The sequence below is a fragment of the Impatiens glandulifera genome, chromosome 1, assembly GCF_907164915.1.
Source record: "Impatiens glandulifera chromosome 1, dImpGla2.1, whole genome shotgun sequence".
Classification (NCBI taxonomy): domain Eukaryota; kingdom Viridiplantae; phylum Streptophyta; class Magnoliopsida; order Ericales; family Balsaminaceae; genus Impatiens; species Impatiens glandulifera.
In genome coordinates, this window is record NC_061862.1 from 98,272,822 (window position 1) to 98,288,455 (window position 15,634).

The following is a 15,634-nucleotide window of genomic DNA, read 5'->3' on the forward strand; positions in this document are numbered from 1 at the left end:
CTTATTATAATACTATTTCATTTGAATAAACTAAATATTTCATATTTTATTTCAATTAAAAGATGTGATTTTCAGTTTAAATCATAACAAAAAGATTAATGTAATAATTTTATTTTTAAAAATTAATCAAGTTAAATGCAGACTATTGAGAATTTGTTTTAAAAAGGGAAAATACAATAAAAAAAAAATGATTAAGATACTAGTCACAATGATATTTTCGTCTCACAATTTTTATGATTCTTTCATAAGATGACTTATTTTTTAAAAATTTATCAACTATTTATTTATTTATATATATATATAGATATAGGTAAATGATAGAGAACAGAAAAGATATGACAGAATTTGTAGGGAAATGGGGTGACATGTTTTAAGTAGATTGAAAATTTAATAGGATAGAGAAAAATTGTTAAATTTTCAATCCACTTAAAACATGCCACCTCATTTCACTATAAATTCCTGTCATATTTTTCCCGATCTCTATCATTAATAAAAAATATAATAATAAAAATAATAATATGTATTTAATGTTTAAATTTTTAATAAATAATGAATAATTTATTAAAATAAAAAATAAAACATTTTCATTCCACATTTTATTCACTTGGTAAATAACTTATCTTCTTACATATTTTTTTTTCGAAAGAATATCTCATTTTATGACCTTATACTTTCATTTTGTTCAATTAAATATTTGATTCATATTTTTTTTTTAACATTTAACATTGTGATCTCATACGTTGGTCAATCAAATATATGATTCATATTTTTTAATCACTTCCAATTGACACTGCATATTATCTCTTGACAAATCACATCCCAATCACACTTGGTTAAAAAGTTGTATTTGTTTTGTTATGTTGCAATTTCAAAACATACATATAGTATTTTTATTTTATTTTTAATCGTTTTAAATTTATATGTGAGTCAACCCACGATCCGACCCAAGTATCCATTACTCTCATATATATATCCACATTAACCACAAGTTTTGACCTGATAATCTGAACATTTTGAGATTAAGTATCATTATAATCAGGGACGAATATACCCATGAGTTGAGGTGGGCTTAACCCCACCTAGGTCCTTCATTTTTTATTTTTTTTTAATATGTATATAATAAAATAAAAAAAAATTCAGAAATCCTTAATTCTCACTCCATTTCAATGATTCTCACTCTTTCTAAATATATACCTTATGTATATATAGACATATAATATTCTAATATTTGAATCCTTGTTTATTTTTAATAATTTGATTATGAAAATCTTAAATTAATGAAATACTTTACTAAATTTTTATTATTTAATTATTTTCATTTATATTTATATTTATATTTATATTTATATTTATATTTATATTTATATTTATATTTATATTTATATTTATATTTATATTTATATTTATATTTATATTTATATTTATATTTATATTTATATTTATATTTATATTTATATTTATATTTATATTTTTACTTTTTAAAATAAAAAGAATCTCATCTTTTTTTTAATATGTATATAATAAAATAAAAAATAAAAAATCAGAAATCCTTAATTCTCACTCCATTTCAATGATTCTCACTCCTTTCTAAATATATACCTTATGTATATATAGACATATAATATTCTAATATTTGAATCCTTGTTTATTTTTAATAATTTGATTATGAAAATCTTAAATTAATGAAATACTTTACTAAATTTTTATTATTTAATTATTTTCATTTATATTTATATTTATATTTATATTTATATTTATATTTATATTTATATTTATATTTATATTTATATTTATATTTATATCTATATTTATATTTATATTTATATTTTTACTTTTTAAAATAAAAAGAATCTCATCTTTTTTTTTTTAAAAAATAATCTAATTCTCCTCTCTAATATCTATCTTCTTAGTTATCTATATTAGGTTTATAACTGATTTGATTTTATTATATTTAACTAAATATCACAACCTTAAACAATTATAATATTAACATTATTTAATTTTTATTTTTAAAATTTTCTTAACTATTTAATAAAATATTTACTTAATCTTAACATTACAGTTCGTACCATTATGAGTAAATATTTTTAGTAATGAACAATGAATAGAACTTCGCAATAAATAGAGGATAATTTTTTTTTTAACTATTTGACCCTTTATATTAAACAAAATTTAGGCAATGATGTTCATATATATTTTATTATTAATGAATTTTATGTTTTAAAATTCGGATATAGTTTAACTTATTTAAATATTATAATATAATGTCTTTTTTGATATATAATTTATTACACAAAATTTAAGTCCACCCCAATACAAATTCCTTGATCCATCCCTGATTATAATTATATATATAATACAATATTATTAACTCAACTTACGAATATTTATAATTTATAAATAAGTTTAAACCAAAATAGTAGTCAAATGTCAATGTCTTATATACTAAAAGTCTCAAATTTGATCCTCTTCTATTAAAGAGATAACACTACGTGGATATTCCAGACTCCTGAGGTTTTAGGTTCGAGTCTAATTAAATGATTATGTTTGTTAGTTTAACCAGCGATGATTAGTTGTACTGTAAAAGAGAAGCGGACCTAACATTCTAAAAAAGAAAAAAGCTCATTTAGACATATGTACTTGTACAACTAGCTTAGACGTATGAACTAAAGTTCATTTAAACGTATGTATTATTAAAAATTGGCTTATCTAGTCTCTATTATTAACCATGGTTAATTAATTTTTACAAATTTAATAATAATTAATTAAATATTTTTTCTCTCATTATTTTTTTATTAATTAATTAATTCATTTATCTCTTCTTTTGTTATATGATTTTTTTTTTGTTTTTTTTATATCAATATAAATTATTTTAAAATTAGTTGCTCTCTTTTAAGCACTAATACTTGAATATTGTATAAAATAGTTTAATGTTTTGATATTATAATATTTTCATATTTTGTTCAAATATTTTTATTAAATAATTGTTTGTATAATTTTTTTCAATAAATTTTATTTGTCGTGTAAACTGTTTTTCCACAAGTTAAACACATATTATGTACTCGTCATATTTATATTTATGCAAATTGGAGTAAAAATCATAGGAGATGACAAATTAATATATTATTCTATAAACTAGTTAATTAAATATTATAGTAAATTATGAATTATTTTATAAATTAGTCTTTAAAAGAGATTAAATAATTTTAAAATAATTTATGTTGATAAAGTAAGAAACAAAACATTATTAAAAAATAAAATAATCAAATAATAAAAGAAGAAATAATAAAAGGAGATAAATAAATTAACTAATTAATAAACAAAAGAAAAAAATATTAAAAGAAGATTAATAAATTAATTAATTAATAAAAAAATGAGAGAGAAAAAATAAATATTAAATTAATAAATTTTAAATTAAAAAAAAGAACAATGAGTTAATTTTTAATAATATATATATATTTATGTAAATTTTTATTAACTGAAGTAGTTTTGTATCTGGATGATTTTTTTTTCTCTTTAAATGAGTAATCAAATGGAAAGTTTAATTATAAATAAATAAAAACATTTTTCTTAGACACTACGATATGACGTGGCACATCAGTAGTGTATTCATTTAAAAAGTGCTGTGGTGGCCCCCACTATCCCTCTTTTACTCTATACTCCACCTCACGTTATTCAGCCTTTCTTCTCGTCAATTAAACAAAAGTTTATGGCCTAATTTAATATGGTTATTTGAAATTATTATTATTATTAGTTTTTTAAAAATATTCGTTTGCATACTCGAAGAAACCCATCACACATTCACACTAAGTACTTCTCAGCAAATAAATAAAAAATAAAATTATAATACTTATTAATTAAGATATAACTTTTTAAAAACAAATTAATATTTAATATGATAAAAGTTATGCATAAAAGATTAATGGTTTATTCAATAATTATTATTTTTTAAATGGTATCAATTTTTTAAATAATTTATAAATTATTAACAAAATTGAGATAATGTTTAATTGTATTAAATGTTTTTATAAAAATCCAACTAATAATAAGTTTATAAGATTATGGTCCAATTATAAAAATAAAAAATTACTTTAAGTTAGAGGAAGTTTTTATTTTTATTTTTTATTATTATTAGGTTAAAGAAACCTGTTAGATATATATTTTCTTTAAATCAATTTTTTACAAGTTAATATATCAAAAACATTTATATTTTACTTTATTCTTTTTTTTGGGGAATAATAAATTATAATTTTAGTATTTTAATATAAAAAAAAATTTGATTAAGTGAATGAAATGATTAAGAATAAAAAAAAAGTAATGGTTAAATTTTAGATAAATTATTTTAAAATAGCTTAAAACCTAAAAATCAAACAAACTCAAGAATATATAAATTTTTTTTAAATGAAACAAAAATAGACTCTCTTAACTTTTTAAATAAAGAATGTAATGTTAATTTAGTTTATACTTTTAATAAATATCTTATTTTATTTTATTTTCTAAATAATATTTGGGATGTTATCTTTTAAAAATTAATAGTAATTATGAAAATATATATTTTTTTAAAAATAGTCATTAAATATTAACTTAAAACACTTAAGGTAATTACTTATTCCAAAGAAGCTGTTTTCAGAAGAAATAAATCTCTCAAAAATGTCAAGATTGCGACTTTCACCATAAAGAAGAACGAAGAAGGAGGAGGCTATTTAAGACCTCTCAACTTCTTCTATTCCCATTGATCATTCATTCTCTCTGTGTGCTTTCTTTTATCTATTTAGACATTCTATTGAAGTTGGAAGCAGCTGATTCTTTGTTTGCTTGCTCATCAGAAAAGCTTTAGAGCTTAAAAGGAGGAAAACAAAGTAAAAGCTGATGGAAAGCAAACATGGAATCTAGAACAGTTGTTTAGTGATTTTATATACAAAACCCTGCTTTCTATAGTCTCCTCTGGTATTATTGAAAAGGAGCTGAGATGGGTTTTTATGATGGTCAATGAGGAATTGAAGCATTGCACTGAAATTGATTCCGAAGGTTAGTTTACTTGATTTTGGGTTTTCTTCCCACTTAATCGATCGATCAAAAGGTGTAATCTGATTCTACAGTTGGTCTGATAAAGTTCACAAGTGACTTGCTGGACTTCTGGGAAAATTAGACATGATTATGTGATTCCTGTTGCTTGTTCATCCCAGTATTATTTGTACCCATCAAGTTTCATGATGATTTATGTTCATCTAGTAGTAGAAATTTACTGAAATTTCCATGTTAGTGTTGTGTGATAACAAATGCTTCTAGCACTATCTGCTAGCAAATTGAAGGGCATGTGAAGATTTGTGTGTTTTTTGGGCTTTTGAATCCAAATCTGATTCTCTATATTTCTGTATCTGTTTGTCAGGATTGAGGATTTTCACACGACATACAGCAAAGTAGAGAGTGAGAAGTTAGAAATCTGTTCACAGTGGAAAATGATGAACATTCCTTATGGTTACTGATCATTAAGAGGGTATAGATCAAGCTGATACCCAGCTGATAAAAAGTGATTGAAACTATATATCAGGGATACATGTGTTGTAGGCTTAGGGTTACACTGTAAAAATCAAGAGGGAAAAATGTAGGTATTTGTTATATACGTTTTCAGTTTCAATGGCAGCTTCTTCTATACGGTGAAATCTGATTTTCATGGTGCTTTCGCAGGGTTGGAATTGTGGATATCGATGTATCAGACGATTCTTTACCAGCTTTGGTTCCATCATTTTATGCAAGGTTAATGCAAGATCTGGAGTTGATTTTGACTTTAACCTTTTTGTTTGTTGACTGCCAATTTGAAATTATTACTTTAATCTTGTGTTGCTATCAAAGTTGAAATTGGATTTTTTCTGAATCATGATTCAGATTATAGTGTAATTTTGTTCTTTTATTTGGTATACTAATTATTCTAGTTCATGATCCAAATTATAATGTAAATTTTTGTTTCGTATAGTTTAACACGTTTTTTTCTCTATGATGATAAGATTATTTTTTAGATAATTGTGATTTTTGGCAAGTAAAAAAAATGTATATATTTTTTCTGATCATGTCATGATGAATGAAAATATGGTATAGTTGTACATCATTGATTGTTTTGTGTTGATTTTACCAAGGCCATCATCATTTTTGATCTTATTTATTTTTTTATTTCAATCAGTGGTCTAGGTTCATGGGTTGCAGTCCTCTCATATGATGCATGTGTTCGCTTATGCTTAAACTCACGGGCAAAAGGTAGTCGTGAGGCTCCCATCTTCTTGGAAAATGGATGTGCGCTTCTTCAAAATGCATTTAGGTGAGTAATCCAACTATCTTTTTCTTTTAAAATGTTAAAGTTGGTATTCATGAAGACACACTCGCATAAATTACTATATATATTCCTAGAATTTATCCTTAAGCACCTTAATGAAGATAACAAGAAATTTGTCTGTTGCTAGGTTTTGTGAACCAGTTCATAACTTCACAATAACTCACCTTAAACTTTGAAGCAGCCACTTCAAATTTAACAATCATATTCTTCTTTTAAATTATTGATGGCATGACATTTGACCTTCATAGTTCATATTTACAGTTAAGTTTGATATATTGTAGCTTGCAACACGTCCTACTACAGCCAGAGGAAGAACTGCTGAAGAAGAAGTCTTCAAGGTTAAGCAGTGAAGGAGTTTCTGCTAAAGCTAAGAAGAAATTAGGGAAAATGAAAGTACAAGGTAATTATCCTGATATATATATTTCCCATTTTCTACTAAGCAATATGAAACTTTTCCGTTTTAATATAGCTGAAATGTGTTTCTCTTCATTCTTGCAGTCAGGAAAGTAAAAATCGGACTAGATCCACCCACAACCTGTAGCTTTTCATCTTTAAAGCCTTCAAAGGAAAAAATTGATTCATTACGTTCTTATGCCTCAAGTGTAAAGTCTAATGTCGCCTCAGGATGGGGTGCTATACAGAAAGTTCATGTTTCTCCTCGGATTCCTGTAAATGCTCCTCTTTCAACGAAATTCATGGTATACATGCATGCTGGCACTAGTTACGTTAAAGAGGTTGCTGGGCTTCTGAAATCTGGGACTTCAACTTCTCCTGACAGTTCAACAACTTCCAACAAAGTGATTCCAGGTTCGAAAAAGAACTTTGAATCTGTTTGTTTGTTCAGTGGGATCCTCAGCTCTTCTGATTTTTTTTATGTTTTTGATGTAACTCATAGTAGAATTTCACAATTAAACTGAAGAACCAATATCTTAAAGTTTCTGAATGTAGATGAGAATCCTTCCCTCCTTTTAGCTCAATTTCCATTTTATCGTTTTCCCGCCATATAACGGTTATTAACTATTTATTTGCTGAAGAAATAGGTAATAGCTTTTTCTTTCCTTGTTGACCAACTGATTTACCCGTTAGCTTATTCTAGGGTTAGTAACCCTAACCCTAATTACTCTCCTGGAACAGTTTGCACTCATGACTGTTTCTTCAGCTGACAGTTTAGAGCGTTTTTTACATTCTTGGTGATGCGAATCCACGATGTATGATATTCACCAGATTTCTTGGATGCTTGAAAATATAAATGATAATCTCAACCTCCATTTTCAGAGCTAATTGGAGTTGCTTAAGATTTGTCTAGTTTATTACTTTATTTTGGTTGCAAAGGGAATTATATTCATATTGTACTTTTTCTTTCTTGGATCTCAAAATATTGATCTAGAAATCACTTGGGTTTAGCCATAATTTTACAAGGTATCTTAGCTTTTAGTAATATCCTGAAGGTTTGTATTAATTTTTATCGCCAGAAACCCATTCTTGTTTGTTGAGGCTGAAAAGTACATCACAAAGTGAGGCAGTTCGAATGCAGCCCGGATCCAGTGAGGCCCATGTATTGTATGAACACCATCTCTTCTTTTTTTTCTTTAACAAAATTTCGTTGCAATGGATATTTCATTTTTTTTCTTCATTCCACAATATACAGCTTGCCAGATGGTTTTACAGATGATTTGATAGTAGAAGTCCATGATTCAAATGGAAAGCATTGTGGTGGTGCGATAGTTCAAATGGCCGATATTGCTGAAGAGACAGTATGACTCTTGATCTCTTCTGTTAATACTTGACAGCCTTATAAAACTAAATCATTTTTCATATTTTTCGGACCAATGGTTGATTGCAGGGTGATAAACTTCGTTGGTGTTCAATCTATCACGAGCCAGATCATACACTTATTGGAAGGGTGCAATTATACATAAACTATTCATTTAGCCCAGATGAGAAGGTAGTGGATTTGCCTTTATTTTATTTTATTATTTATGGTAGCAAGACACATTTTGTCCATTAAGAGTATTATCCATCTAAGTTAATGCATTTATTTGCCTCTTAAATAAACTTTCCGGATATCCAGGACATATTATTATGTTATGAATGGCCCATGTATGGCCCTGTTTGGAAACTAAACTTGGTTAGGGTGACATTCATAAATTTATGTTTTGTTTATCTAACTGGATCGAGATACAGAAACAAATTCAAAAAGTGTTTTCAAATGTTGCCATTTCCATCCTTGGTTGTTATTAGAATATTTACAGAAAGTTACCATGGCTTGCTGCTGTAGTTTATATGCTCTTTAACTTCTATTTTTCTTTTCCTTTTCTATTAGTGCGGCTCTGTTGCAGAAACTGTAGCATATGACCTGCTTTTGGAGGTGGCAATGAAACTTCAACATTTCAAGCAAAGAAATTTGTTGTTGCATGGTTCTTGGAAGTGGTTAGTTGCTGAGTTTGCATCTTGTTATGGAGTCTCGGATACTTATGCAAACTTAAGGTGACAGTTTTCCACAGGACACTTGAGATATTTTTTATCGATGCAAGTTTAAAAAGCTTCTTACATTACCAGAATAATTTTTAATCATAGGATTGTTTTGCAGGTATCTTACATATGTAATGGATGTTGCAACACCTACTGCAGATTGCCTATGTTTGGTGAAGGAATTGCTTTCACCTGTCATTTTGAAGCCTAAGAGTTCATTGAGTCATCAAGAGGTATAGAAGTCACTGGAGTTGTCATCTCACCAGTTCCAATACATATATATATTATAATGGGAATGGCTGTAGCCTTATTTTAATAAATGAAAAAGCCCTTGTCAAGTGCAACAAAAATAAAGATACTAAACCAACTGAGTATTGCAATCAGAAAGCCATGAACAAATCAAACAGATTGAGAAAAGCATAAAGATAAAAAATACATGAACAAGTTAGTCTATTGAATTTACCCACTCAGGTTAGCTCAAATGGTAAGAGTCTTGAACTTAAAGGTTCAGGCCTCAAGTTTGATTTCCACCAGAAGCACCTTTTTGAATTGGGGGTCATAGCAGTTGGATGTTGTTCTAGCCTCGTCCAGGGAAAACCCTAGTCTAAATAGAAAAGTTAGTCTATCGGATCTGGCAAATAACACAAGTGATTTAATGAAAGCGATGAGTCTTGAATCAGAACCCATCTCCCATTCTATGCATTAAAGTATGTTCATTTGATTGTTCGTGTATTTATTGCAGTTTCTACTTTGAACATTGCAACATGTCACAGGTGCTTTCTAGAATTGTTCTGTATTTCTTTTCTATCAAACACCCTTATATTCCTTTCAGTCCAGATCCATATCCAATATTTAATATTTGCTTTGATGAGGATGTCAGTTGGCTATTACAGTACAAGCATTTTGTTTCAGCTATATTTTTCGTCACAAAAACCCTTACTGACATACTCTTTTCACTCCTCCAATTTATCAATCATTAGGCTGTTTTGGCCTCAAAATTTTCATGATGTTCATCATTATCCGAAAAAATCTGCATTTGTTATATTTGCCAATAATCATAATGATTTAAAAAGTAATATGACGATGGAGAAAGCTATAATTTGGATGTTGATCTAAAAAATAATTTGTATATCAAATGAAATGAAAAAAATTACACTATAATCTGGTTGACTGGATGATGATAAAAAAATATCTGATCATGATCCATAAATATTTCTTGTGCCAAAAAAATCAAATTTCAATTCTTAACTTTTGATAAATTTTCAATGATACTGATTGTGAACTAGGTTTCCAAATAAGCATTAGCTTTTGTGGATTATATTTTATTTCAGTTAGCTTGTCTTGATTATCCACGCTTCAGTTCCCCACTGAAGTTTCAATAATTAACTGTTCCTTGTTACTGTTTTTTCTTCTGTGTTACATTTAGTAATATCTCCATTTCTAATGTTATGAAAATTTTGTGGATTTGTTGACCAGAACCGTCTCCTAGCCGAAGTTTCTAAAAAAATTGAGGATATTATTGTATTGGTTTTCGAGAACTACAAGTCGCTTGATGAATCCTCGCCATCTGGAATTATAGATGGTTTCAAGCCTTCCAATGGTTTGCCTGCTCCAGCCTTAAAACCTGCTTTAAAGCTCTTTATGCTTTTAAATGATGTACTTTTGCCCGAAATGCAGTTGAAACTCTGCAGATACTTTCAGGTACATCTGTCAATTACATTTGGTAAGATTATTGTATTGTTTCTCTAATATATCCGTATGTCCTCAGACTGCAGTAAAGAAGAGATCCAAAAAGTACTTGGCAGAAGTAGAGGAGTTTGTCTCTAGCAATAATGGAAATGCAAGAAGCGATCCAGTGTTCCTTGGAACAGCTTACCTCAAGATGAAAAGTCTTTGTTTGAATATGAAAAATGAAATTTCTTTAGATATCAAGATTCACAGTAAGAATTTACTACCTAGGTAAAATCATCACATCTCCTTGAAATATTAAATCACCACATTTAATATGTTTGACCATTAGTTTTAATTGTTTTATTTTTTTTTCGATCTGCAGCTTTTTAGATCTTCCCAATCTGTCTTCTGCAATTTACAGCGTTCAGCTATCCAACTCATTGCGTGAAGCACTAATCACATGTCCTCCCTCTGGGCCATCTATTGTGGCCGAATTAGTAATCGCAACATTAAATTTTCAGAATGCTCTTGCTCACTGGAACATTAGGTTGAAGATTGTCTTTTTATTTTACTTTATTAATTCTATTGGTACTCCTAGTGTAGTGCTTTTTAACTCTCCTCTGACTGTGGAAGATCTATTTTTTTTCTAGACCCATAAAAGGTGGTGTGGATGCAAAAGAGTTGTTCAACTCTTATATTATTAACTGGATTGAAGCTAAGCGTCTGGCATTGCTTGAATTTTGTAGACCTGACAAGGTATTAGTTTTCTTTCCATCCTATTATCACATTTCCCTTAGGAAATCTATTTTTTATTTTCTTGGGTAAAGCTATTCTAATAACTAGGACTAGTGTTATTCTGCTAGGACTTTTGGTTGGTTTAAAAGTAGTTTGTTATGTAAGTTATTTCTCAGATTGAAGTTTGTATATACACACATATAATATATGTATATTTATATATTATGAAAGTACAAATTACCCTCCAACTTTCTTTTTAAGAAAGAGTCTCAACTTGCATCAAAAGCTCAGATTACATACGTCATCAAACTCTGTGAAGTTCTTGTTATGCACTTTAGAAATGTAATTTTACCTAGCAAGAATTGTGTAGAGATAATTTAAGAAATTAACAAAGTTAATCAAGATAATATGCAGTTAATTTGAGCCAATTTTAAAGTTGGGGATGCAAAATGAGCTTCAATCCCTTTTCATTAATGGAGGGGCAAATAAGAAATGGATGGGTGAAAGTCATGATTTTATTGGCATTAACTAGAAGTGGTTATTTCCAGGTGAAGGGGTCAGGCCTGAAACCACATAATGCAGCAACATGTCCTTTTGTTGATGAAATGTATGACCGGTTGAAAGAGACACTGGATGAATATGAATTCATTGTTACTCGCTGGCCAGAGTACACATTGGTTCTTGAAAAGGTATTATTATTATTCAGCCTATCTATTTATTACTTATGAGACAAAATTGTAAGCTCATTGTTTTATTGTTTATTTCCATTGTTTTGTATATGAATGAGAAGGCAATAGCTGATGTTGAAAAGGCATCCGTAGAAGCTCTTGATAAGCAGTATGTTGATGTTTTATCCCCTTTGAAGGAAAATTTTGCACCTATTAAATACGGCCTCAAGTATGTCCAGAAAATCACAAAAGGCACAGAAGTAACATATACACTTCCCGACGAGGTAATTATTGTTATTCTTTTTAAGTTATATCTTCACACGGAAAATAATATTTTCTTTTAATCTTCCAGTTAGGAGGCTTGTTGAATTCGATGAAAATTATGCTTGATTTGAGGCTTCCAGAGATAGAATCTCAGATGAAGTCATGGAGTTCTTGCATAAATGATGAAACTAACCCGGCTCCAGGAGAGTGTCTTAATGAAGTTAAGGTGATGCTCAGAACAAAATTCAAAAACTACGTTCAAGCACTAGTAGAGAAACTTGTGGAAAATGTGAGTTTCCTCTTCTTTTTTTAATGCTTTTGAACGCTTCTTTGCTTGTTTGTTCATTTTGTGGAATTTATTTGTAATTTTTGTAAATTTACGATCAGACACGGGTGCAAAATACAACGAAACTGAAGAAGTTGATACAAGACTCTTCGAAGGAGGCTGTAACCGAATCAGATATGCGGATAAGAATGCAGCCTTTGAAGGATGTCCTTATCAACACAATTAATCACCTTCATAATGTCTTCGATAATCAACTCTTTGTCATCATTTGCCGCGGATTTTGGGACCGGATGGGGCAGGTATCCCTTATTTTTTTTCTTTTAAAGTGAGGTTTTTGTTAACTCTTAATCAAACAGTAAACTAGAAAGTCACATTAATCAATCAAAGTTCTCAAAACAAATCTACCTAACAGAAAAGTATAAACAACAAAAATGAAGGTTATTTGATCGCAACACTCAATTACAAGAGTGAATCGAAATGGACAACACACACTAGGTAGTTTAAGTGACGAGCTCTGATTTAAAGTGGGTCATGTTAGCAACCTCGGGAATAAACCCAGGTAAATAAAAATGGAGCTGGATTTCCTTGGCAGCATCTGACCTATATCCTTTAGTCTTTTTCCCTTTAGTTAATATCACTATAAAAGTCTTTTCATTTCTTTTTCAATTTAGATATGACAATGGATTCCTTTTTCCTCTATTTTCCACACAATCTCATAGATCTTGCACAAAGTGGAAACTAGGGTTCTCATTGACAATAATGACCCTAACTGAACATGTGACTCTTCCACTTGATTCACATGGTATGGTCATACTTAGTATAGGGATCCCCTCCTGAGATTTCTCGCTCCTCTTCCTTCAGCCTCGTGCCCTTAAATAGTGCATCAAGGCTCAATTGGTACACAGTTACAACCTTGTCCCCAAAATACCAAGTTATGCCTTATTTTTATAATATGTTAAATACAAGATCATCTGAACATTTAACTCAAAAAATTTACTTTTTTGTCAAAAGTTGAAGGAAACCTTCAGAAGAATGAAGAATACAGAAGAATGCAGAAAATTTTATAATATGTTAATTTACTTTTTATTATATGTTAAATACAAGATCATCTGAACAAACTCTAAGTTTATGTTGCCTTTCTTCTGTCAAACAGGATGTTCTAAAACTTTTAGAAGACAGAAAAGAGAACACTTCTTGCTACAAAGGCTCGCGAATCTCACTATCAGTAAGTGTCAAAGATCCTCAAGGACAAGATGAATCAAATGTTCCTAATTTCTTGTCCATTACCCCATTTTGCAGGTTTTAGATGACATATTTAGGTCGGAAATGCAGAGGTTTTTAGGACATTCCCTAATTGCAGACAATTTGGAGCCTCCTCGAACAATTATGGCAGCTAGGGCCATGCTATGTAAAGACTCGGTGAACCCGAGTAACAATAGTCTCTATTATTGAACAATTAAGGTTCAGTCTCTATTCAATTTGTTGATAAAAATATATTTCAGTTAAATATAAAAACCCTGATTCTTCGGAGAACCGAAGAATTTACTTTGAACACAATTTTGAATGATCACAAATACTGCATTTGTGGGTTGAATTTAGCGATTGAATGAATAGTTGCAATTTATTTGATAATTTCTACAATACTTAGGTGTATAGTCAAATTGGGTTTGTTTTTACAAATTATGGGTATATCTTAAAATTTTCAAATACATCAAGGGTATAAAAACATTGACCCCATTTAGAAAAAAAGTGTTTTTACATTAAAAAAAATATAATTGATAATAGTTCAATAAACATTCATAACGATGAGTCTATTCAAATAATTGAATAAATTTATCTTACACTTAATTAATTTATAAATTATTTGATGTGATTGAGTACGGGTATAAAGCTTATTCAAAAACAGAATGATTGATCTTGATTTTATTTTATTTTTTTTTGGTAAAGTTTGTGGTCATAGAATATCATATCACAATTTTATCATGTATGTATATTGTGCCCTATTAATATTTTTATTTTATAAGGAACTAATTATTGTTTTAAAATTGTCACTTGACAAAATCAAAATTACATTAATATTCATCTCTTTTATGAAATCAAGATTGTACAAATTCTATGTAATCAGATTCTTTTTGCCTAAAAATTTTGAGTTAATTCAAGTAGTTAAAGTCTTTTCAAGATCAATAATCTCAAAAAAAAAAAAACGCTTAAGTTAATTAATGTTAAGTTCTTAAATTAATAAATGGATGGTTTCTACCCATATTTCAACTCTAAAAGTATGACCGTTTCAGAATAGGATATTAACTTACATATTCAAGAAACCTAATGCATTAATTACCTTATTTAATTTATAAACTCTTCATAAATATTAAAACTTTTACTAAAATAACAATTGATTTAAATGATTTTTTGTTTCCAAAATTTTATGTATTAGGATTAGGTAAAATATGTAAATATCATCTCTAAGAAAGAAAATGGTTTTATTTAACAAATTATATTGTTTAGTAAAATTGTGACCCAAACAAAATATTTATTAATTTCTAATGTTCCTACTTATATATTTATCATGTATTATGAGTTTATTTATTTTATTATTTATTTTTTTCTATTTTTAAATTCAACTTCAACGTAATTAGTGGGAAAGAACATATTCATGACTCCTTTACATAATTTAAGACGCAATGAATGTATATATATTTACTTAATTTGCTTAATTTATAACTCTTTTCATAAATATGAAACCTTAACTAATAATACAAATAAATTGTCTTATTACCAGTAATAAAATCATCAAAATTAACATTATTTAAAAACAAAATAAAAGAACAAAATTTGAAACTCATTCTTATACATCTCTCAAAATTAATATTAATTTACTTTTTATTTGGTATAATATTTTTTTTTATCATATTTTAAATTATGAGTGAGCAAGTTAATCGAAAAAAATTGATTAAACAATATAATTGAATGACTCAAACTACTACAACTGTATTCATTATAGTCATCCTTCAATTAAATTTAAATATTTTATAAATCAATTCTCAAGTTACCCAAAAACAATTGAAACCGAATAATAAAATAAATAAAATTTCTTTTATAGTTAATATTTATAAGAGAAAATTTGGAATAGGAAATTATCTGTCAAAATTTAATTAGCTTAAAAAATAATTAAAAGAATTTCACACTTTCCTCTTCACTACTCTAATATTT

The 15,634-nt window shown here is 28.0% G+C and overlaps 1 protein-coding gene across 1 annotated transcript; it reads left to right on the forward strand.

Annotated features, from left to right (window-relative positions):
* Window positions 1-4,713: 4,713 nt before the first annotated feature.
* On the forward strand, window positions 4,714-14,050 carry LOC124919388. Its single transcript, XM_047459621.1, has 21 exons — window positions 4,714-5,028; window positions 5,390-5,605; window positions 5,689-5,757; window positions 6,179-6,313; window positions 6,610-6,728; window positions 6,827-7,135; window positions 7,801-7,888; window positions 7,977-8,082; window positions 8,172-8,273; window positions 8,652-8,815; window positions 8,919-9,033; window positions 10,277-10,501; window positions 10,569-10,759; window positions 10,854-11,018; window positions 11,122-11,227; window positions 11,755-11,895; window positions 11,997-12,158; window positions 12,227-12,427; window positions 12,526-12,723; window positions 13,578-13,649; window positions 13,724-14,050. Coding segments are annotated over exons 2-21 (2,823 nt in total). The 5' UTR covers window positions 4,714-5,028; window positions 5,390-5,603; the 3' UTR covers window positions 13,877-14,050.
* The last annotated feature ends 1,584 nt before the right edge of the window (window positions 14,051-15,634 follow it).

Coding starts and splice junctions, on each gene's coding strand:
- LOC124919388 (XM_047459621.1), top strand. Junction 6,314..6,609: donor CTTCTTCAAAATGCATTTAG/GTGAGTAATCCA, acceptor GATATATTGTAG/CTTGCAACACGTCCTACTAC. Junction 10,502..10,568: donor AACTCTGCAGATACTTTCAG/GTACATCTGTCA, acceptor GTATGTCCTCAG/ACTGCAGTAAAGAAGAGATC.